The following is a 26612-nucleotide window of genomic DNA, read 5'->3' on the forward strand; positions in this document are numbered from 1 at the left end:
AAGTCAAAGCCACAGCAATCAGAGAAGAAAAAGAAATAAAAGGAATACAAATTGGAAAAGAACTAAAACTGTCACTGTTTGCTTATGACATGATACTATTCATAGAAAATCCTAAAGATGCCACCAGAAAACTACTAGAACTAATCAAAGAATTTGGTAAGATTGCAGGATACAAAATTAATGCACAGAAATCTCTGGTAATCCTATACACCAGCAACGAAATATCAGAAAGAGAAATTAAGGAAACACTCCCATTTACCATTTCAACAAAAAGAATAAAATACCTAGGAATAAACCTACCTAAGGAGGAAAAAGACTTCTCAGAAAATGCTAAAACACTGATGAAAGAAATCAGAGATGACATAAAGAGGTGGAGGAATATACCATGTTCTTGAATTGGAAGAATCAATATGGTGAAAATGACTATACTACCCAAAGCAATCTACAGGTTCAATGCAATCCCTATCAAACTACCAAGAGCATTCTTCACAGAATTAGAACAAAAAAATTTTACAATTCGTATGGAAACAAAAAAGATCCTGAATAGCTAAAGCAATCTTGAGAAAGAAAAAAGGAGTTGGAGGAATCAGGCTCCCCAACTTCAAACTATACCACAAATCTATGGTAATCAAGACAGTATGGTACTGGCACAAAAAGAGAAATATAGATCAATGGTACAAGATAGAATGCCCAGAGATAAACCCACACACATATGGGCACCTAATTTATGACAAAGGAGGCAAGAACATACAATGGAGAAAAGACAGCTTCTTCAATAAGTGGTGCTGGGAAAACTGGACAGCTACATGTAAAGGAATGAAATTAGAACACTCCCTAACACCATACACAAAAATAAACTCAAAATGGATTAGAGGCCTAAATGTAAGACCAGACAGTATAAAACTCATAGAGGAAAACATAGGAAAAACACTCTTTGACATAAACCACATCAAGATCTTTTTGACCCACCTCCTAGAGTAATGGAAATAAAACCAAAAATAAACAAATGGGACTTAATTAAACTTAAAAGCTTTTGCATAGCAAACCAAACCATAAACAAGACAAAAAGACAACTCTCAGAATGGGAGAAAATATTTGCAAATGAAACAACAGACAAAGGATTAACTTCCAAAATATACAAACAGTTCATGGAGCTCAATATCAAAAAAACAAACAATCCAGTTAAAGAATGGTCAGAAGACCTAAATAGACATTTCACCAAGGAAGACATGCAGATGGCCAAGAGGCACATGAAAAGATGCTCAACATCACTAATTATTAGAGAAATGCAAATCAAAACTACAATGAGGTAACACCTCATGCTAGTCAGAATGGCCATTATCAAAAAATCTAGAAACAATAAATGCTGGAAAGGATGTGGTGAAAAGGGAACCCTCTTGCACTGTTGGTGAGAATGTAAATTGATACAAGCACTATGGAAAACAGTATGGAGGTTCCTTAAAAAACTAAAAATAGAACTACCATATGACCCAGCAATCCCACTACTGGGCATATACCCTGAGAAAACCATTATTCAAAAAGAGACATGTACCACAATGTTCACTGCAGCACTATTTACAAGGCTATTTACTTTATGTGTAAATAGCCACTATTTACACATAAAGAAGATGTGGCACATATATACAATGGAATATTACTCAGCCATAAAAAGAAATGAAATTGAGTTATTTGTAGTGAGGTGGATGGACCTAGAGTCTTTCATACAGAGTGAAGTAAGTCAGAAAGAGAAAAACAAATATCGTATGCTAACGCATATATATGGAGTCTAAAAAAAAAAATGGTACTGATGAACCTAGTTGCAGGGCAGGAATAAAGACATTGACATAGAAAATGGAGTTGAGGACATGGGGTTAGAGGGTGAAGCTGGGGCAAAGTGAGAGTAACATCGACATATATACACTTCGGAATGTAAAATAGTTAGCTGGTGGGAAGCAGCAGCATAGCACAGGGAAACTGGCTTGGTGCTTTGCAATGACCTAGAGGGGTGGGATAGGGTGGATGGGAGGGAGGTTCAAGAGGGAGGGGATATGGGGACATGTGTATGCATATGGCTGATTCGCTTTTTTGTGCAACAGAAACTAACAGAGTATTGTGAAGCAATTATACTCCAATAAAGATCTATTAAGAAATAAAATAAAATAATTTAACAACTGCATCTCTACTGATAGCAGGTACACTGTAGCATGCATAGTCTTCGATACTTCTAAGCATTACCATTTCATGCGTTATCTGATGAGTTCATAGAAAAGGAAAAGCTGCTTTTCTGGGATCTTTATCATTTTACATTTACAATTATATATTATTTATAGTTCTGTTCATCTCAGATGAATGTGTGTAGCCTTATCATCTATGCCTGAGTATAGACAATAAACCAGTAAACGAGTAAAAATAATCCTCAAATAAATAGAGCTGTTGACAGATAAATAAATTATGGAAATAGTGAGCAATGGACATTTTGGAACATCTTTAGTGCCACAGTTTATAACCATACATGTTATTTATCTTGCTTTTCAGTGTCAGATTGAAAAGGTTTCATTCCTGGTAATGCTACTCATGACAACAAGCAAGGTTTGAAAAAGTAGTGGCCCTTTTTCTGCTGAGTCCTGGAAGTTGGAAATCATAATGGAAACATTAAAAATGGAAAGAGATAAAGAGGAGTGGGAAAGCTGGTCTACTGCTACTCAAAGTTTTGTTATAGATTCGTGACAAGGAGATACATAAAGAACATTTTTTTTAAAAGTGCCGGTAGAAGAGTACTGAAACCTATTCTGAAGAGGACTTAATTTTGATTATCTCTTAGTTCAAAACCTTTTTGACTCCTAGATGATGTATCTTTGCTGCTTCCTAAATCTCAGTAAAGCATGGCCAAGGATGATGTTGAAATACACAAAGGAGTGAAATTCTTTAACATGATAAATAATCATTTGAGAGCCTACTTGTGCCAGGCACATGCTCAACATTTAATATTAATATTTCATTCCATACTTGCAACAACTGATAACTGATGTGAAGAAGAAACCAAGGCTTAAAGCATTTATCTGACTTGGGACAAGCAACCGCATTTCAGAAATGATGGAGCCAGATCTTTATCCTCATATTCCAGAAACCTTGACTCTTACCAAATTTTATGATTTTTACAGAAAAAATATATTAAGTTATGAGCAACTAGCTATTTCCAGATTAATGTCCAATATTATCCCATCTGGGGAGAAAGTCACGGCTTTAAAAATTACTGACCAATAAAACTCTATTCAGTAGGTACGTGGTTAGTGTTCAGATGCTCTGCTGGATCACTTCACTGTGTGAAAGACTGTGCAGGAGAGGCTAGGCACCAAAACTGTCAAAGAATGAAAATAGCTAAATGGATGGAGGGGAGGACTCTGTATCATTGGTGCACACCTTCCATTAGTTCTGTGAACACTGTCTTTTAGTTATATAAGGCAAGCAGACACTTAAGTTCACTTAAAGTCCGTGGAGAAAGTGCAACTGTAACAAGACCTAGTTTGGTTGAACAAAGGCAAGTGCTTACATGTCGTTGGCAAGCATGTAAAGTATTCAATATACCTCCCCCAGGAATCTACAAGAGTCTCTGTACTGACATAGACTAAAATAATTCCTGAGAGGATGGAGATTCAAAGTCCCCATCCACTTCTTTTCCATTTGAGAATCAATATTGTTTGAATCCATCTGATGTACAAGGGTATCCCCAGGTAATACTAAATGACAGGAAGGAAAACAGCTGTCCTCAAAATAAGGGAAATGTGGGCCTGTGACCCAAGTGTAATACTAGGGCTTAGGAAATCAGAAGGAAGTGCTGGGTCTAAGAATAAGATATAATTGACCTCGTTTCAACCCTACCCAACTCAAGCACTCTAGAGGAGCTTTAGGGAGCTGAGTGAATGGTAACAGTTTTAATACTTGGGACAGGCAAGTGACCTGTCCAGTACAGACTGGGCATGACAGAGCTGGAAGGGGCTCTTTGAGGATGGGTTGCAATCAAAGCCTGAACCAGTCAGCAGAGACCTACACTAGTGGCTGTGGTGGCTTGGAGTAATTCTCTGACAGCATGTATTGGGGGTAATAAAATCTGTCCCCTAGTAGCTACGGCAGCAGCACAGATGGAAAAGGGCAAATGAACTGAACTGTCTAGGTGTAGTCATTATACTGCAGCAGGTGGTGACATTTTATGAAGCATCCAGTATTCTTGGTACAGATTATGTGGTCCTTCAGCCACGTGGTAGTATATTTGAGTACTGATTTTGTCAGTAAGGTAAAATAATCAGGACTAATTTCTTGGACATGGATAAGCATTGGGCATGCTGGAATATAACATGCAAGGGGGTGATGGAGGTGAGAACTGCACCTTACTAATCTAGGAAGATGTGAACTTGGAGTCTTTATAATTTGGATATTAAACGACCTGTAATTTTATTTTATTGCAAGCTGATGAGATCTCGGGACATCTAAGTTCCAACTTAAAGTAAGTAAATGTAAAATCATGAAAATTCTGTTCTTTGGCAGGTGGCAGAGGTCCCATGAGCATTCCATATTTAAAGGATTATGATTTAACCCTACAAGCTGCATTGTTATATCAGCAAGACTTGGTTCAGCATAATTTGCTTTGAGGGCAAGTTAATAAGTAACAGTGATTTTTTTGGTAAACCAAGCGGAAAATACTATCACTAGAGGTGTGCCTCAGATTCTTTTCAACCAACATTTTAGGAGATCACTAGACAGAATTAAGACAGATATTTACCATCCTGTTTAGTTATATCCCTACAACCTGGATCAAGTTTTGGGACATATCCAAATGCGTTGAATATTTTTACGTAAACTTTGACATGAATTATTTTTTTCTGATCTGTTCATATCTCAGTAAAGTAATTATCTAGAATGCCAGTCACAAATTATTGTCCCTATGCCAAATGTAAAGTGGAAAGTCATGGAGACTTGCCATTCAATATGACAGTAAGCTGTCTGTTTTTCAGAACATTCAGTTTATGATTTAAATTACAAATCCTAGAGACAAAAGAGTAAGTTAGAATATCAACAGGAATCAATTTAAATAATGAAACAAACAGCAGCTTATTGCCATGGGAATATTAATAATCACAATACTTCAATTTCACATATCCTTTCTCCCTAAAACTGAAAATATGTTTTCTCACTGTGGAGTTAGTGAAAGAATTTGTCGCAGATGGCAGTGTGTTGCTCTTGAAAAAAAAAAAAGGTAGAAAGCAAATTATGGAAGTCAGGGTAACCATGATCAACCGAAGTCTGCTACATTGTAGCTGAAATCCTAAATGCTGGAGCCAGAGATTATCAACAGTGCCCTGGCAGCCCCAAGCTTATTGGGCTGAGAGTGAAAAGACTTTGAGCCCTAGTAGGGTGGTACCGAATGCTTCATCTGAAGGCTTTCCCCTTTGGTCCTTTAAAATTACCAAGAGCTGTCTTCATTTTTGAATAATTTGAACTTCCAGGACTGAACGTCTTTCTCTGATGACACTAAATTTTTAAATAACAAAATCAAATAAAATCCCAGTTAGTTGTTTTTAGGTATAACCTAAGGTTATGACCTTTAAGGATGTTCCTACAGGACAGCAGTGAGACGGTCTCCCCCTTTCCCTCCTTAGGAAAACAGAGAAAAATACCAGAACTAAAAACAAAAAACAAAAAACACAAGAAAACTGTATGATATCACTTATACGTGGAACCAAAAAAAATACAACAAATTAGTGAATATAACAAAAAAGAAGCAGACTCACAGAGAATAAGCTAGTGGTTACCAGCAGGGACAGTGAAGGGAGGAGGGGCAATACAGGGGTAGGGGATTAAGAGGTACAAACTATTAGGTATATTTTAAAATAAGCTACAAGGATATATTGCATAATATGGGGAATATAGCCAATATTTTATAATAACTATAAATGGAGTATAACCTGTAAGATTGTGAATCACTATATTGTACACCTGTAGTTTACATAATATATTAACTAAACTTCAAAAAATTTAAAAAGCCCACAAGAGCCTTGCTTTTAGCTAATATGCCTAAACGAGTATAAATGCAAATAAAAATAACCAAATGACTGATCAATTTACAGATTTTTCAAAAAATCTATTTTCCTGAAATACATTGCAGAAAAACAAAGCAAACAAACAAAAAACCTCTTGTAAGCCCCTCACCCACCCCAAAAGAAGATGTCGTAAATCTTTACATTTCAGATTTACCTGGAGGACTTGTTTCAAAGCTGAAGGCTGTCCCCCTCCCCCCCATTCACAATGACTAATTCAGCAGGAGGGGGCTTAGAGATAATTTTCACTGCTAACAGTTGCCAGGGGATGCTTTGAGAATCACTGCTTTAAGGAGTCTTAAGTCCTTTGAGAATCATTGCTTTAAGGAGTCTTCATCTGAGGGATGATCATTCTGTCCAGCAACTTTAAAAGTTAGGAAAATCTTTGTTAGAAAAACACCTAACATACGATTCATCATTTGTTAGCAGGATGCCTGAGAGCGCGCCACTTAAAAAAAAAAATCTCAGTCTTTCATGGTCTACACATACTCACAGCCTTAGAAGAATTCAGAGGACAAGTTAATTGAAAAGATTGGTTTATTCTGTGAAAGTCCTCTTAATTAATTTTGGAACACAGTAAGGATATAAGTACATCAATTTATAAATACATACATAGATAAATACCAAAAACAATGCTGGAATTGGAAGGAATTAAAAGGACAAAAAAAAATCTCTGAATAAAATGAACTTACAAAGACAGGAAAAAAAAGGTTTACTACTAAATCACCTTACTTAGAAAGGAGCTTAAATTTTTCCTTAATTAAAAAAATTGTGTTCTTTCACTTATTTGCAGTCAACTTCCACACAAAAAACTTAACATCTTCTTGCTTTACCAAGAAATTAAGAAAGATACAGACATATATCTTCGAAGGCCAAAAGAGTAAGCAATACAAGTAACTCTGAAACAAGAGGAACATCGTTGGCTAGGGAATACCTGCTCTGAACTTACTTTGGTATCGTGGTTATAATGGACCCATTAAATGATGATGATTAATGAAAAGCCTTTAGAGTATCTTTAGAGAAAAAATGGGGAGCAAGAAATAGGAAGAACTAAAGCTTTATTGTTTTTATGGTGATAACTTGGCAGACTATCTCTTCCCAAAAGTGTGTATTTTGACTTGACTTCCATTTCCTGGTATATGAGATTGAATAAAAATAAAAGTTCATATTCGCTATACATCACAACAGCGATATATAAAAAAGAGGCTAGCTAGATGAAAATCTAAGGATAATAACAGAAAGGTCAGGGTTTCCATGACTGTTGATTATTAAAAAGACAAAATAAAAGCAGCAGGGGGCTTGAATGCTTTCATATGCTTAATAATTAAATCGTTACCAATATCACATAAATAAAACTTTGCACTGTGAAAAATAATCTAATAAAAATGGTTTTCTTCAAAACTTTTTAAAAACTGAAAGATTATTAACTAACATGAGTGAAATGAAATAATTTATAATTTTTCTACTTCCAAAATAATTCAGAACCCAGCAATCCTAATCTGATTTCACTTATTTAAAAAAGCTGGGCAAAAAAAAAAAAAAAAAGCTGGGCTTCCCTGGTGGCCCAGTGGTTAAGAATCCGCCTGCCAAGGCAGGGCACACGGGTTCCATCCCTGGTCCAGGAAGATCCCACATGCCATGGAGCAACTAAGCCCATGTGCCACAACTACTGAGCCTGTGTTCTAGAGCCTGTGAGCCACAACTACTAAGCCCATGCACCACAACTACTGAGGCTGGTGCACCTAGAGCCTGTGCTCTGCAACAAGAGAAGCCACTGCAATGAGAAGCCTGTGCACTGCAACAAAGAGCAGCACCCGCTCGCCACAACTAGAGAAAGCCCACGCGCAGCAACAAGGACCCAACGTAGCCAAAAATAAATAAATTAAAAATAATAATAATTTAAAAAGCTGCTGGACCATAAAGACAGACAGTTTTTGAGAAAAGATTCATAGCCATTGATGAAAGAAGAAAAATGTATTATATGTAACATGTATAAGAGCTCAGTCATCTATCCTGATTCCGCTGAGAACAATCTCCATATCTTTCTTCTTTATTTACTATGGTTTTGTCCAGATATCAGAAATATAAATATACAGATGTAAATATGTGAATTTGTATCCAATTTAGTATCAATATAATTATTTCCCAAATTCTCGAATATATTTGATGGATAGCATCCTTATATTCCTACATACCTCTACAAAAGAGCTTAAAAGATGTGCTTTTTAAAAATTATTCCTCAGGGGCTTCCCTGGTGGCGCAGTGGTTGAGAGTCCGCCTGCCAATGCAGGAGACACGGCTTCGTGCCCCGGTCCGGGAGGATCCCACATGCCGCGAAGCGGCTGGGCCCGTGAGCCATGGCCGCTGAGCCTGCGCGTCCGGAGCCTGTGCTCCGCAATGGGAGAGGCCACAACAGTGAGAGGCTCGCGTACCGCAAAAAAAAAAAAACAAATTGACTCCAGTGCATTTCAGAAAATGATAGGTCTAGGCAGACAGAGGTTTAACGGTGGAGTTTAGATAACATGCTCCTGTGCATGGAGTTCCCAGATGAGTCAATGCTTCCAAAAACCACTGACAAGATGTCTACAAATACAGCACCAGAGATGACCAGGAAAATGGCAACTATTCCATTAAGGAGACAGCTGGACGATCAAAAAGCATCCTGCAGCTAAAACTGTTCACAAGGTAGCTGAAGGGGTCAACTTCAGACCATTTTGTGATACTGTTGCAAATAAAGGTTTATTTTGAAATAAACGGTATAGAGAATATTACACAAAAGCGGTTTTGTAATAATTACTACTCTTAGAGACGATTTCTTCAGTTAGTTTCAATTTGGTTGACATGATAAAAGGACAATTATTAATGAATTTCAGAATTAAATAAATTGAAGTTGAAATCCTTTGTTCAGTCACACCATTTTTTTTCCTTTTTAAAGGATTGTTTGCAATTGTCACTTGACACACCAACTAACATAAGAAAACCCAAAGCAAGAAAGTCATAAAGCTACCTTTTCAATTTGCCACAATTATTACCATAAAATTTAGCAAATACCCTGGAGGTGGTACCCATGTTACGTCAAGACCGTGCCTCCTCTTATTACTGTGGAATAAAGGAGGAGGGCAAAAGCAGGAGTGAGATGCCACTGACCTTAGCTGTTTTCTTGATTCAGAGGTAATAATGCATGGAGTGAGAAAGAAAAGGGAATAAGAAAAGAGACCAACCCAGGAATAAAGAAGAGATTTTAAAAAGAAATAAATCAATATTACTGGAACTCCAAGACAATAACGTAAAACAAAGGCTCTAGAAAATAGATGCTCTGTCAAAATTTATATTACCAAAATCATGCAAGAAGTGGAAAACTTGAAAAGACCAATTACTGTAGAATAGATTGGAAAGATGATTAAACAGCTACCATCCATGAAAGTACTAGAACTAGATGATTTCATAGATGAGTTCTAGGAAACATAAATAGCTCCAATCCTACTTGAACTATTACAGATCACAGAAGGGAATCTCCCCGATTTATTTTTTGAAGCTTGCATAACTTGCAAAATATTATAAGTGAAAAGCTATGAATCAATCTCATTTTTGAATAAAGATGTAACAAATGGAAATAAAAATATTAGAATTAGAATTTAATAATTGAAGCAAAGAATAATATATTACAAACACATATGGTATAGCCTAGTAAAGGAAGGTTGGGTTAATATTAGAACATTTGTCAACCCAGTTGAATGTATCCAAAATTTTAAGAAGTAATATTACCATATTAATATAGGTTCAAAAACATTTAATAAAATGCATTACCATTCTTGATAATTGAAGGAAACTAAATATGGTAAAGACTATTTAATAAATACCAACAGCAATTACACAATAAATAGCAAAATACTAAAATCTTTACATTTAAATTCAGCAACTTGACTGAGATTCCTGCAGTTGCCACTTATATTTAACTGTCTTAGAGAGTCTTATGAATACAATAAGGATATAAAATAAATACTATTAACATTAGACATAAATGAAAAAAGTTTATTTTTTTAAAGCTATCACCCAAAAAACTCAAGAGATGCTAGAAAGCCTTTATTAATAAGATAATTTGAAAATGATAAATATGCCAAAGCAACATATTTTCTCCATTTTAATAATAAGCACTTAGAAAGGGGAAAATATTCCATTCACAGTTGTTATAAAACCTATAAGAGTATATAGAAATAAACTTAACAAGAAAAGTATAAAATCTACATGAAAAAAGCCTACAAAGTCTTACTGAAAATCAAAATAATACAAGATAAATGAAATGGCATACCAACTTGTTGGATGGGGAACCTAAAACTCAAAGTATCTCTTTCATAAAATTAATTTTTAAAAAAAGTAATTTCAATTATAGTTCTAATAGGTTTAATTTTTTGAATTGAATATAATAATTTTAAAATTAACATTAAAGAATAGATATTGGAGGATAGCAAAAGAAAATATGAACAGATGGCAGACTTGCTTTACCATGTCAGAACACATTATAAACCCATTGTAGTCACTAATTGGGTAGTGACAGAGTACACAAATGAAACGGTGGACTAGAATAGAGAGCTGAGAAAAAAAATCCAGCATATATGATAATTTAATGTAAACAAATAAGATATTTCAATTATTTGGGGAAATAAATGGTGGCACAAATTGTTACCCATTGGAAGAAAATAGTGTTGGTGCCCCATTTGATATTAAAATATGTTCTAGATGAATTAAGAGTTTACTATAAAAATTAACAATAAATATCTTAGAAGAAAATATAGGAGATTAAATGTGTAGCTGAGAGTGGGTATATCTTTATTACCAAGACAGGAGACTCAGAATCTATAAATATTTTACTAGATAAGAATTTTTAAAAATTATTTTGGCCAAAGAGACCAATATAAAAACACATAGCATATGACAGATTTGAGGAAATTTTCAATACACATTGAAAAATGACGGGTTAATTTCTATAATATCAAAACAACTTAATGTCTATAAATACAAACTAAAAAGGACAAGATAAATATCTCAAAAAATGTGCAAAGATTTGGACATTCTACACATTGTAAACTGATTCAACATATTCAAAGAACGATGCAGCCTTATATAATTAAATAGAAGATGTTGATGGTAAGTAAAAGAAAAAAATGTATAACAATATACTAGATTTTAAAAAAATGTGTGGACATTGAAAAATTGGAAAATAGATTTTAAAAAATGATAACAGTGCAATTATCTCTGGTTATCAGCATTTTGAATACGTTTTGGTTTCATTTTTATACATTCTTAATTGTTTTTCTGTACCCAAATACCCTTGTCTTTAGTCTTCTCAAGGTTAGTAACTGGCATTACATTCCATCAGTTGCTATTATTCAAGTGTAAAGGTAGAATAATTGTCAGCTTGGTAGAGAATTTACTAAATATTACTAAATATATAAAGTATAAATACATATGCATTTGACAGTGTTACATTTTGATTGGGACCATTTCAGAAGCAGCCTTCATGCCAGAGATCTGTGGTTATTTGAACCTTTATTGCTAGTGATTTCTTGACTGTGATACCTGTAACACCTGGCAATGAGATCCCTGTAGAGGTGGTCACTGAAATTAAGATGATTCCTGATTCCTGGTTGTGTATGATTTAACATCAAAGCCCCCAGGAACTACTGAATGGGAGTAATAAATTTCTTGTTCTATTAAAGATATATGTATCTTTAATAGAGAGAGAGAGAGAGAGAGAGAGAACTTTCATATTGTAACATCTTTCTGTGACCTATTACTTACTGCCTATATACTGCCTGTCTTCCCCACAAGAGCTTGGATTTGGTCTTTTCAGTGTTGAATCCACAGTGTCTAGAAGAGTGTCTGGCACAGAGTAAGTGCTAGTCAATATTTGTATAGTGAAAGAACAAAGAATTACTTTTATTAGTTTTGTCAGAAAATAAATCTAGAAAGCTTTCTTGTGTGTTTGTTTTGGAAAACTTTGTCAGTTCACATGTTTAGTCTTAAAATTATGTGCATCCAATATTTAAGTTCATCAGGAACTCAAGATTAAACAACCTAATGCATAAGGAAAGCATTACTATTCCCAGGATTGGGATGAAGGAGAGCAGAATATGACGCCCCAAAATACGCCGCTTTGGCATATTGATTATTTTGAATTAGTTGAAAGAAATCTCCCATGTAAAGGGTACCCCCTATACCAGGACAAAGAGAGACATTCTTATCACCAGAGATAGGGAATTTACGGCCAAGAAGGCTGTATAAACAAACCTTGTTACTTCCTCACTAATTTACTACCCCAATGCAAAACTTCTTTGTCTTATCAATTCTTCAAAAATACATTGTTTCTTTCTCTAAAAGGCATAAGAACTGCCTGCTTTGGTCACTTCTTTGAGTCTCATATTTTTAATGGATTCCTACAGGTAGAAAATTAAATTTATCTTTCTCCTGTTAATCCATAATTTAATTATTAAACCATCCAAAGAACCTAGAAGGGAAAAGTTTTCCTTCTCTACAGAGACAAGAGAGATTTTTCTTGTGAGTCTGTTGAAAGCAATGCTTTCAACAAAATCTTTACAATGAATCAAGGTCATAAGTCTGTTTCTCATAAAATCACTTAATGTAGGTTAATTGACATATTGCTAAAATGCAATTCAGGAGTAAAAAATATCCTGTGAATGGCAGTGATTTTGAGGTTTTCCTGAAAAGCACTAGGCATGCAGATAATCTATAATACTGGCTAACTGGAGGCCCATGGACTTTAATGGACAGTCCGCTGGTGGTTAGAATGATACCAGGAAGGTGAGAAGTAGACAAGACTTGTACTTGACTAAACCACACACCTAGGCACACAGGTAGGCTAATGAAGTTCAACAGCAGAATCATGGTTCTCTGCTACAGAAAATATCAGGTTTACACTTAACAGACAAAAGGACAATTTACGTCCTACAAAATCTACACCGTAAAAATTCGCTGCATTTTGTTGTAAACTAGACAACTGTTTTGGGTATATGTACTCAAACTGCTTCTTCAGTCATTAAAAAGAAAAACCAAAAAATAAACAAACAAAAAAACACCCGAGAATGCCAAGGCACTGGTTGGTAAACCTTGCAAAATAAACTGGTTATAAAATGTACACATAAGTAATTATATGACATTACTCTATGCATAAGGTAACTATATATAGGCTTGTGAAATATTTGGAGGTTTCTCCCCTAAATGCTGACTGTAATTTTAGAAAAATAGAACTGTCACTACATTTTTGGTACTAATTCTAAACATACCAGGTGTCTAATAAAGGCACTCAGTAAAGGCACTCTTAGTTTAGGATGATAAAATTATGTCATCTACATATTAGATAATATTTACTATTTTTATCTAAAAGTGGTATCAAGTTATTAGGGAACAGTTTACAAAGGGTCTGAGACATATCCCTATCTGGTCACACCCATGTAACTGATAAGACAATGAAAGTTTAGAACTGAATTCTTAAAATTTTCCCCCAAATTATTCATCTTGCTTTAATCATTGCCTTGTCAAATGACTCCACCATTTCCCAGTCTCTTCTTGAAAACATCTACAAACATATCTGTCATTTCATTTCTCCTTCCCCACCATGTTGCTAGCCATTTAGGACCACTACCTATATAAAACCCTTTAATTGTCTACAGAATGTCTCATATAAACAATTTAGCACGGTCAAGTATTTTCTTCACAACCTGGTCCCTATCTACATATTTAGCCTTACTTTTAATCAGTACAGCCTCTGCGTAGCAGCCGTGTGTACCTGATATAAATCAATAAAAATACAATTATATATTTAAACACCTCCATGTTTTCACTTTTGTTACCTTTGCCTGAAATTCTCCCCTCTTCCTGTCTTTTCCATGATACACTACTCATACTTTAAGTCTTAGTTCATGTGTCATTTCGTCTATGAAGCACCTCCTGAACCTTTCCAGCCCCCAGGTTGACTTACCCAACCTGTTCTGGGGATCTTGTGATATCCTTTACATATTTCTCTCATAGTATTTATGAAAAGCATTGTGTTTACATGGTTACATGTTTCTTTCCCCCTCTATTAAAATGTAAACATTTGGAGCCTTTGTTTACATGGTATGCCTTTTGCATAGCACAGTGCTTACCATATAATGGACAATCAATTAATGGCTTTTTAAAGGGTGAAGAGATTCTAACAGTCATTGGCTTTCCACACCTTTGCATAACAAAGCCGCCTGCTCAGCTCTCACTGAAAATAGGAAATGATTCCAAAGTAACATATGTTTAATGCACTTTAATAGTTATCATTCCACTTTTGATTCAAAACGGCAAACTGAGCATGCAGCCTGTACAGTATTGCTAAAATTATTAGCAATAAAGCATCAGCAGCAGAGCTATTTCTGCCAACTGCTGGAAGAGGAAGACCAGACATTTAAGTGCTGACTAATAAGCAGAGTGGAGCAACTGGCAGTCCAGGATGTGTATGGAGGGGCAGTAGACACAAAGGAAGCTAAACTACTAGGCAGAATTCTTTATAATCTGAGACTGGAGGAAGGAACATGTAAACAAAGGGGTGTGTAAAAGTGGGCTGGAAAACAGAGATAGTTCCTCCACCACCTTTAGAACCAGAAAACCATTTAATCCCCTAGAGAGAAAATGAGATTTTTTTAATAAGTAAATAAACAGTTATAATACATAATAACTATTAAATGAAATTATCTGGGGATAACAAAGTCAAATGTTCAAAAGCATAGAAAATCATCAAAATGATAGATACATACAAAGTCCAGAGTTGAAGGTATTTGTGCTTTCAAATCAAAAGGGCCTACAAAATTTTCAGTTAGGTCCACACTTAAACACCTCATTTGGAAATGGTAAGACAACACGCATGAAATGAATATTTCAAGAATTTTTAAAAAGTTATCTACGAATGAAGAACAGATCAATATCAGACTTCCCATGAATAACACTGCTTCCTAGAATACAATTGAACAATTACTTCAGTGCTTGAAGGAAAATTAATTCTCACCCATGAATTCGACCTCTAGTAAACCTATTACTCAAGTGTAAAGATAGAATAAACTCAGAAAGCTTACCTCGTGAACATGATTTTTCAGGAATTTGGGTGAAGAGTATCATAAAGAAAATACGTAGGATCTAACAAAGCTTGAATCTAACTCAGGGGGGTGCAGAGCAGGGAAGATGGATGTGTAATAGGCCTGGAGAGTCACCAATTTAGACAGGAGAGGATAGGGTACTGAGAGGGAAGTCTCCAGGGAAGAAGAGCCTAGCCTAAAAACAAAAACCCACATTTAAAATCATGGTCAAATCTAAAGAAAATGGTCTAAATTCAAACAGGAAAGCAGTGGGTTTCCAAAATACAAATAGAATAAGAATTGGAGATATACTTAGGATACACTTCTTAAAAAAGCCTTTTTCCTACGTTCAAGAATAAAAGAAAGGCAAACTCTAGTGGATAGGGGGAGGGGGATTTGGGGGGTAGGGGCTGTCAAAACAAAGTGTGATCCGAAAATAAACTCGAGTGAAATGATTTTGCTTTTACAGACCCTCTGAGATGTCTATATATAGACCACAGAAGAACTATAAAGAGACTAGGAACAGCTGGAGAAGGGTAAGACTTTTATTTTAAGTCTAATTTTACATTTTGATTTTTAAAATTCTGCATAAATTAATATGCTTTTTTTTATTTTAGGAAAGAAATAATACACACATATGTGTGTGTGTGTGTATATATATATATATATATATATATATATATCTCACGTCTCCTCTCAAAATTTTTTCCCAAAAATTATTAGATGACTTACAAATAGGAACTTAGATTGTTAAAATGTAATTACTTATATTTGTCACATTCTATAAATCTTTAGTCACAGTCTAACATCAGAATGTGAGCACAAAGTTATCTTCTTGTAGAAAAAATGGCCCACAATTCCCTAAGGGAACACATCCTTTTGAGAATAAATTGCATTCACCATGTTGCATTATTACATTTATTTTAGGACTACAGGCTAAATCCATAAAAACTTGTAATGATGTTTTTTTTTTTTCCCTTCCAGGCTTATGGGAAAAGAGTTAGTTTCACGATTACTCTAAGTCATTAGAAGCAATGTTAATTTACTACTATCTCAAGTCTTTTCATCTCTAATCTACATTGATTTTCTGTCCTGAACAGAAAGTGTGCATTTTTAATGCTTTAGCTGCAATACATTTTCTTTTGGGTAGTTTTTTTCCTGCAAAAAGTGAATAAAAGACTCAAAACAACTGCTTAAACATAGATTAATAATTTCCTAGACATGACTGAAAAGAGTACACAAATTTTTAGGGAGGTAACGTTACTAGAGTGAAAGAAGCATATGACCTGGAAATAGGGCCCAGAACCTACTCCTCATTTATTGCTGTTGGTTATAGTCTCCATGGGGACCTGAGCTCCTTGAACACTTAAAATTCAAATCATGGCTGATTATCAGTACATAGTAAATTCCAAAAATGTAGAGTCTTTTTTTTTTGTCACACAAATTGAGTTTGTGACTATTTGCTTTTACAGACCCTCTGAAGAGTCTATACATTTCCCGAATCGCCGTAACAGAATGTTTTTACAAAATAGATCTCAGCTTTCTTTTCTGGTGCTCCAGGCACCTTGTGGCCCTCAAGACTTGCCCAGGATGACATGGGGATCCTTTCCTTTTAGTATACTGGCTCAAGGAAAAGCAAAATCAAGGAAGTCAATGCAGGTGTTGATTTGTCTGAAGCTGTCTCATTACTGTCTCTGTATGCCGTGCCCTCCCTCCATGGAGAGAAGGATGTGTGTCAATTCACAAAGCAATACTCACTGACAAGCACATATTAATACTTTAAAAAAATAACTGTAGAAAAAAACAAACAAGAAACCAAAAAAGCGCGGCCCAAATTGAGGAACAAAAGTTTAGTGCTCAGCAACAATCTGAAATCATCCATCTAAAACCTTAATATGCAAACTAAAAGTAGTATTCAATTCTTCATTATTTTGGAAGAATGAGTAGGGGTCTAATGACAGTCTAATAGTTCATTATTTTTAAAACCCAATGAATGAAGATTCATGAACACTGGCTTTTCTTTCTAACCATCACAGCCCTCCTTCCTGAAATTAGCTTTAATCACGTTATTTTAATCTCTTGATTTTTCGGTAACAAAACAGGAAACCAATCCCAATTTTTCCCACTCATTTAATTTTGGATTAGCTATTGTAGTTTTTCATGGAAAAACTCTTCAATAGGTACAATAATATACATACATACATACATACATATTTTTGGTATATAATATGGGTGTTTTTTCGGTTACATAGAAACAAACTCTCCCATCAGTTATTGGAAGCTCTTTGCAAATAAATGTGGAAAGAGATACTTTTGTTCTTAATTAATATATATATAATATATTATACATAATTATATATATTGTATATAATTATATATAATATATAATATATAATTTAATATATATTAGATGTAAATTATGTTATATATGCATATGTACATATGCATACATATGAATTACCATTATTAAAATGCTGATTGCCATAATAAAATTTGTTTTAAATACCATTCTAATTCACTATTTCTGGAACTTAAGGATTCCCTATGATATTGTTCTTCTGCAAAAATATCCATCGCTAAAGGTTTTGTGTTCTTAATTCTTGAGAAATAAGGTCATTTCCTCACTAAATACAGAGCTAAAAACATAATCCTTGATATAGGGATGGCAGAGCACAATTTAAAATCTAAATGATCTTCAAACTGCAAATGCCATGATGGATTTTGGATTTGCCAACAACTTAACAAAACCTGTTTTCATTTGTCAGATAAATTGTGGCCCTCTGAGCTGTGCACCTAAAAGACAGTTCAGTACAATGGTTAAGAGAAGGGGTTTGGTTAACAGCATGGGTCCATATCCTGACTCTGCTATTTCCTAGTCATACCAGTTTGAACAAAAATTTTATAAAGTTAATGTGAGTTCTGTAGGATTTGTAGAGGAAGGTATCTAGTAGAATCTGTGGATAGTAATGGAAGTGGTAAGAAAAAAAGAAACATGATTCTTATAAATATTACTGTGATTTTGGTATGCCGTCCTCTTCTCTGTTTTTATGAAATCTGAGTAATGGATTTTTAGCTATTTTGAATCTATTTCTAGTTTTGGGATGAGTTTCATCGACCAAGCCAGTGGTTCCAAGCTCTATAAATTATTCTTTTTTCTTTCAAAAATAACTTGGTTAAATAGAGAGAAACAAAGCAAGGGAGGGAGGGAAGGAAGGAAGGAGAAGGAAAAAAAGGAAAGAAGGAAGGAAGAAAGGAAGGAAAGAAGGAAGGGAGGGAGGAAGGAATGGAGGGAGGCGAAAAAAAATTGAGAGTTATGGCAACATGTCTTGTGGCAATATCTCCAAACAAATTGCTATGCCTTCACCAGGTAGGAACCTACACACTCCTCAGATTATTTTAGACAGTTTAAAGCAGTGCAACTCATTAACATTTTTGGTCATTAACTAATAACCACTGGATATCTTAAATCACGTTCTGCTTGCCAGTGTCTTTAGCCCAAATGAAGATGCATTTGGCAATTCCATTTATGACATAAGCTAATTCTTTCATGGGAGCCATTTGTATGTATTTATGTATGAATTATTCCACCAGAATTAATCTGGCCTTTTCTTTGGGACTCTCCATGCTATAGAGAATTATACAGTACAGACGATTTCTATGGATTCTTGCTTCAGATTTCCTTTGCTTGGAATTGAAAGCAGCTATTTAATTTTACTTCAACATATTATATTCTTTGAAATGACAGAGGCCCACAAAGGGTATTAACGAGTTCTTGTCCTAATTAACTGTTTTAAATTTAAAATATTTTCTTCTTTGCTCTTATGAAATAGAAGACTAGTAGAGGAAAAAAAACTCATTACCAGTGCTATTTAAATTTTATTGGTTGCTACTGTGCTCAGTGTTTCAGAGGATGTCCACATGCTTTCTTTTGAGGGGGGGTAGTTTTCAATTAAACAATAAAATGTCCCATCAATAAACTGAAACTCTTTACAAATAGCAAATGTGGAAAGGGATACTTTTTCCTTAGATTCTATTTCAGGGCATCTGCCTTTTTCTTTTAGCAAAATTAGCCCTAAGGATAATGAAGACATCATCACACTTTTCAAAATGAAATTTAAAGCAATAGAGGATATCACGAAGGGAAAGGGAGTTAATTTTAATAAGAGAAAAGTAATAAAAATCAAAATGAAATTGATATTTAAAGGGTAAATACCTTTACTATGTGATCCAAATATAAAAATTGTTATGATAAACACCTCTATGGAAAAAAAATGAACAAACACAAAATGACAGTCCCTCGAAAAGGAAATAGAAATGGTTAATGAATATATGAAAAAGCCCAACTCAGTAAAATAAGAAATGCAATAAAAAATGACACTTTTTCTCCTAGTAGATTAAAAAATATGAGAACAGATAATATTCAGGGTTAGCAAGAGTGCAGAGAAATACACTCTGCTGTACACTGGTGGGAGGATAATTCAATAAAATGATTTTGGATCAGTAATTATCAATTATATAACAAAAAACTTAAAATCGTTCATATTATTTAGTTATATCTAGGTATTTCTCCTAAGGACTGAAATCAGAAATGAAGATGAGGGTATTTTTTTATGGAGATGATTATAGGGAAATATGTATCATAAAAACATGAAAATAGTATAATGTATAATAATATATAATATACCATAAGATACAGCATATATTATGTTTCATAGTATAATATACAATAATAGTGTAAAAGGTTAAATGAACAATGAAATAGCCATATGAATTCCAAAATTGATGTCACATTACATAAAAAAAATACACGAGATGTAGCATAATCTGATACATTTCAGTTGCACATACGTGAAGGAAATGTGCAAAAATATCAATAATAAGTTTCACTTGTGAAATTATGAAAGTGCTTATCTCTATTTTTATACTAAATTGTTTTCTATTTCAATATAAAATGACAAATATAGAAATCATAAAGGCTTACATTTTTAGGGGAGAGGAAAAGAAATTTCATTGTTAATATTTAAGTCTCCAGAGAGCCTATGGAAATTTCTTAACTGCAGCAGTACAGTGTTGTTAGTTGCAGCTTGTCTGATAACTGTAGGAAGTTATAAGATCTTCCAGTTACCAGGAAGATTCCTGCTAAACTCAGATCCTTCATTGACCAGAATTTCTGTCATCTATGATTCCATTCAAGTTTCTTTTAATTAAAATTCCTTTTATCAGACTTCCCTGGTGATGCAGTGGTTAAGAATCCTCCTGCCAATGCAGGGGACATGGGTTCGAGCCCTGGTCCAGGAAGATCCCACATGCCACGGAGCAACGAAACCCATGCGCTGCAACTACTGAGCCTGCACTCTAGAGACTGCGTGCCACAACTACTGAGCCCACACGCCACAACTGCGGAAGCCCAGGTGCCTAGAGCCCATGCTCCACAACCACAACAAGAGAAGCCACCACAGTGAGAAGCCTGTGCACTGCAACGAAGAGGAGCCCCCACTCGCCGCAAGTAGAGAAAGCTCGCGTGCAGCAACGAAGACCCAATGCAGCCAAAAAATAAAAATTTCTTTTATCATCTTTAGGCAAACAAAATTTTTGACTCCATTTTTATGGCAAATGCTCTATTTTCCTGAATCAACTTTTGACCTTCAACATGACATCATGCCACTAGATTCCATGAATTTGGTATACAGAAATGGTTTGTTATACAGAAATTACAGAGAAATAGATAACTAGAACAGAAATTGAGTGGTACTGTAACACAAACCTAAAACACACAGCATTAATTTTGAGACAAGGTGGCAGCTGGAGACCAGAAGGGCAGTGAGAAGAATCAGTGAAAACAGGAAAAACAGTAAAGAAATTGTTTTTGAGGACTGGAGAAAAGAGGACTCACAATAATTATTATTGGAACAATAAGCTTAACTATTGCCTGAAATAATTTTGAAGATAGAAAATATACCTATAAACTTGTGGATCTGGCTAAAGGGATATCCAAGCAAACAGTTGACAGTGTTATTTGTAATCTTTTAGCCATACATAACATGGTATTATAAGAGAGATGAGCTAAAGAAAGAACAATTCAGTTTTCAAGTAGAATTTAGAAGATATATTGCTAACTCAAGACTTTCTGGGTTGGAAAATAAAAGTTTCACATTTACAGCATCTCCAGCTGGCAAAAGATTTTCCAAGTTAAGACACTGTTTCAAGAAAAAGAACAGATTAAGGATTCTGTCTGCAAGACAAGATCAAATCAAAGATGTAGCGCTAAGACACAGTGTTAAGACCTCAGAAAGATTTCAGAGATCCTCTCAATTATATAAAAGTTCTACATCTTAAGTGTGTCCCACAGTATCCTAACTCTTATGTAACACTAGAGAGAGTGTCCTGTCTTGAAAACACAGGACACTGTCTCTAGTGGGTATGTATTTTATTGAAGAGGATTGATAGGGACAGAATAAAGGGACAAAGTAGGTGATTAAACAGTTAATCCCACTAGGGGATTGTAAGTAGAGAAAAGTAGAGAAAAAAAGTATGGGAGACCCCCATAAGTTAATGATCATTCAAGAAAGCAGGTTTGCTTAACCACAAAACCATGGAGGCTTGTTTAGCAACAAAACCATGCAACAGAAGCATGAGACATGCCCCCAAACAATAAACAATGATGGCATGAGACTCACATCCTGCTCAAGGAGCTTAGTAGATTAATGATTCCTAGGACACACTCCTCTGCACACACTAAAAACAAAAATATAAAGAAAAGGTCACATTATACTAAAACGTGAGATGATTTACCATTTTTAGCATATGTTGCCACCTTTTATGCTCATTTCCATTGCACCATCGACAGTCCTGGCTTGACCAGGTAGGGACAAGAAAACTCCCCCACACAACATGGAGGAGGTGATAGAAGCTTGCCATCTACTCAAGAATGAGGAAGAAGGTGGTCTTCTCTCCCTACCCACTTTTCCTTTGATTATAAAACTGTAGCCCAGTAAGTTCGTGGCATGGCACCCTCTCGCCCGCTTGCTTGTAAGCTTCACAAGTCTCCCATTCTAATAAATCACTTCTTATCTATCAATTTGCCTCTCGCTGAATTCTTTCTGCACTGAGGCATAAAGAACCAGAGCTCCACAGAGCCGCCCCCCTGCCCCGCATAGAATGCCACCTAGTGGTTTCGGGATGGAATTATAATTTGGTACACAGAAATATCACACAAAAAAATTTAAGAGTTGTAGCAGCTTGAAATAAAAGTGGCGGAAAGAGTTCAACCAATAGCTTACAACACCATGCTCTATTTTAAATTGCCTATCAGGCTATTTCTAGTATATACAGTTCAGTATTATTTTCAAATGATAATAAGCATAAAATTATTATAGCTAACATTTACTGAGCACTTTTTAAATACCAAGCATTGTGCCGAGATCATTTATAGAATATCCCACTTACTCCTCAAAAAAAAAAAAAAACAAAAAAAAAACCAAAAACAAACACAAAAAACCTTTTAAACTGTTCAAACATTTTGATCCACGCCTAGATTTTCATTCCAGGAACTTTATCACAAAAAAGAGATGACATATTTATATGGTGATACTCAGAGCAACACTATTTATTAGAATAAAATCATGGAGAAGCCTCAAAGTCTAATGAAAGAGGAAAGTTAAATTGAGAATCTTTCACATAATGGCTTATAATATACCAATTGAAGCATATGAGTCACTATAACTATTGCTTTCATTTTTAATGTAAAAAATCTAAGGATTGGTCAGGTTATGCTGTCCAAAGTCACACAGAAATTGGTAGATGAAAGATTTCAACCCTGGAATTATGACTTCAGAAAACCCACTCCCAAGCACTGTACCACCTTCCTTATATTGGATCAAATTACAATTTATAAAAGAAAGTAAACACTACTATCATATCTTATCATTGAGAAACTTCACTCTGCAACAGAACACATCCTACTTGTAACCTTGTGAAAAGTATTACAAGATTTACAGGGAAACACACCCTTAGAGGTGACATACACTCATTTCTGGGTATGTTCCCAGAGGAGAAGACTATGGGCTTCTGACTCAGCCTTAGCCAGACAGTGGATATCTTGATCCCAGCTGCCACCACATTGCCTGTTTCAGTGCCAATGAGCTTTATCTGGGTCCCAGATGACAGAGAGTGAACAGGTCATAGGAGGGCATCTTTTATGTTAAGGAGGCTTTCGTGAAACCCGAGAAGGCCTGCTGGTTTGTGTTGAATAAGGCAGATATTTAGCTACACTGTCTTATATAAATGCCTTTACCAAACTTTTGCTTTATAATTTAAAATAAATGCCTATAGATTTTTGCTTTGTCAAAAACAGAAGAAATAGAAAAAAATGATGACACTAAAAAAATCTACATTAATGAAGAGCTATAGCTGAGATCTGAGGCACATACAAGAGTAAAAGATCTTGTTATGGTTCCCATAGCAACTGCAACACAGTTGCATTTCACTTTTATGTTAAGTACGTTTAACTTGAGTGGGAATGCAAAATACTTCCTCTGAGCCAAAAAGAGAATTATGGAGAACACAGAGACCATGTTCCAAACTATTCTGGCTTTCAAGTATGTCAAATATTAACCCTAATATGTATTAACATTTTCCCATCAATACTATATGTTCATTTGTATTGATTTTAAACTACCTTTATTCAATTTATAAAATATAATTATCTAAAATGGGAAGAAGTCCCATTAAAATCTGTTAAATCAGAAACCATGACTTTACAATTCATACATATAGGGGCACTGTCCTGCTTGTAATTATAAGAGAATATTGGCTGAAAGTACAATCTATGAAAATACAATCTGATTCCATTCACTGCCAAGTGTTTTAAGCTTGACATTTTTAATTACTGTAGATATAATCTGAAACTATATAAACAAACACATGGTGCTTTAAGCAAAGGATATACATAAAAATTTTCAAGACATTTGTAGTTTGCATATTTTTCTCTATTTCAATAATGAAAAGCAGGGAGGGTACTTACTCCTGTTATGTAACGAGGTCTATATTGAATAGTTCCAAATAAACCAAGAATGACGATAATAATATGTACAAAATTTGCCAGGATAGGTGCCCACTGATATCCAAGGAAGTCAAATATTTGCCTCTCCAGCACACAAACCTAGAAGAGCAAAACAGGATATATAGATAAGCACAGTGATGAGAGAAAATAAAGGATCACACCGACATTATAATTAGCAATTGTAACTGTGTTACCATATCTGGCATTTGTCTTTAACAGTGAGAAAGACATTTTTAGGTATATTTCAAAGGAAGACTATGGAAGCCGTGGATCCAGAGACAGGTACAATCCTTTCAGGGATGATTTTATGGAGGCATCAAGTAGTATTCGCAGGATGTCATCTGTGCAGTCACAGGATAAATTATATTGTCATATGCATTGTCAAACACTTGAAGTCATCAACCAGCAAGTTCGGGAAATGACGTCCACACCAAGGGCTTGTTGTTAGGATCTGCTCAAATGTCACTGTATAAGTTGGGAATAGAGCAAAGGGGGTTGATGGAGAGGAAAAAGAATTCTTCGGCAAGTCAAGAGACCAGATTCTGGATGTCGACCTGCCACTAGGCAGCTGTAGTGCCCCAGGTTAGTCATTTCCTTCCTCTGGGAGTCTGATTTGATTACTCATTTGTAAAATGTAAGACTTTGACTAATGTCTAGGGTCCTTCTAACTTTAATAGTACTAGATTATAAATCAAATGTGACTTTAAAAAAAATCATATCCAGTTACCTATAGTAACCAGGAAAAAGAAGGGCCCTGAAAGAAACTTAAAACAATTTTTTATTTTAAAAAATAAAAATAAAGCATCACTGTTATAAAAACAAGAAACTTAAGGCATTTGAAATTCTTCCATATTCATCTGTGTTTACAAGTTTACAATTAAGTCATAGGTAAACAGTGGGGGAAGAAAAGCAAAACCAATCAAACAACCAACTCACCGACCAACCAAACAACACCCTGAGATTGGTCAGTAGTCCAGAAGTGCCACTTTATATTGACAAGTGAAACCTGAATAGCTGACAAGCCTCTCATCAGATCTAACAAAGCAAAAGGGAATGGTGTGAATTAAACGCAGCTTTATTTTTCCTGCCTGCCCTCAGGTGGAATGATAACAAACTGTCTGTTCCTAGTAAAACATTGTAAAAGGACCTGATGTTAAGCACGGAGATTCAACAATTGTTTTTCAATTAACTTTTAAAGGAAAATGATTTTAAAACCCCTAAGTCACTAACTATGCTTTATCACTCTGCTTTAATGATATTTCTTTTCAGAAGGACACACTAACTCTTCAAACAGACGGTTTGCTTTTAAATTAAATACCTGTAGCCTAGGTTTGAAGACTTCTTGAATGACCATTATTCCCACTGCAGTTCTTTAACTGACAGCACATTTTCTCATCAGGCATTGAAGGAGAACATAAACTCATGACAACTGTTTGCATGACACCTCTATTTCCTAAGACACACCAGGTACCATGTTACGTTGTAACAGTAAGAGTCCAGCCTAAACAAATCTTAAGTTTCACTTAGTCCTGGCAGTGAATAAAAAAAAAAAAAAAAAGAGAGGATCTAGGTCCAGGTCTGTTCTATGCTACACATTCTAAATCCAAAATACCCACCAGAGTCCCAACAGGGGAATTCAATATTCTGATTGATTAACAAACAGACTGTCATGGAATATGCACATAACCCAAGCCTCATAAACTTTGAACTGTCTCCTGATGAAACATTCCTTCAATTGTTATCATGCAGTCAACACTCCTTATAAAGGAGGCCCATTTGTGATGTTAAGCAATATTACGTATGCCTTGTTGGAATTCATCAACATTACCAAAAGATAAGTGGTTGTTCTCAGCATTGCTAATTGTCTATATAAAAGCTCCCTCTAACACAGAACTCTGTTATCTTTATCCTATGAATAAACAGTAAGTACAAATGTAAAACAGCAGCAAGAAGAATTTAAACTCTATAAATTTTGAGCATCATAACTGTGGGGACACAGCAGGGAAAAGGTATAGAGGATAAGTGCATCAGTCAAACAGTGGGAAATCCCTCAATAAATGCTCCAATTATGGAAGAAAAGAGCAAGTACCATCGTTAATTATAACAAATATATAGAGAATAATATACTCACTAAGTCTGCAAGGCTAAAATGAAGTTGCATCAACATTTATCAGTCTTCTTTTATGACAGAACTAATGGTTTCATCAAACATTACTTATGAGGTTATGCAGACTGAACAAGCTAATGTGCAGTTCTTCACTTATAGTATTTCTGCTTTTTCCTCCTCTTTTTGATGGGCTCCTTAGTCATCCTAAGTAGCTTTATCACAGGTTTTACTGTTTAGAG

The 26612-nt window shown here is 35.0% G+C and overlaps 1 protein-coding gene across 4 annotated transcripts in view; it reads right to left on the minus strand.

Moving 5' to 3' along the window:
- The window catches only part of NKAIN2 (sodium/potassium transporting ATPase interacting 2), a 990407-nt gene that overhangs the window by 506249 nt on the left and 457546 nt on the right, over positions 1–26612 (minus strand). For all 4 annotated transcript variants that reach the window (XR_009521933.1, XR_009521934.1, XR_009521932.1 and 1 more), the window contains one exon: positions 24228–24365. Coding sequence is in view for 1 of the 4 variants with exons in the window: in XM_060030017.1 (XP_059886000.1) it covers positions 24228–24365 (138 nt within the window). In the remaining 3 variants the exon portion in view is untranslated. The remainder of the gene's footprint in view (positions 1–24227; positions 24366–26612) is intronic.

Source organism: Delphinus delphis, chromosome 14 (assembly GCF_949987515.2).
Source record: "Delphinus delphis chromosome 14, mDelDel1.2, whole genome shotgun sequence".
In the NCBI taxonomy this organism is placed as follows: Eukaryota; Metazoa; Chordata; class Mammalia; order Artiodactyla; family Delphinidae; genus Delphinus; species Delphinus delphis.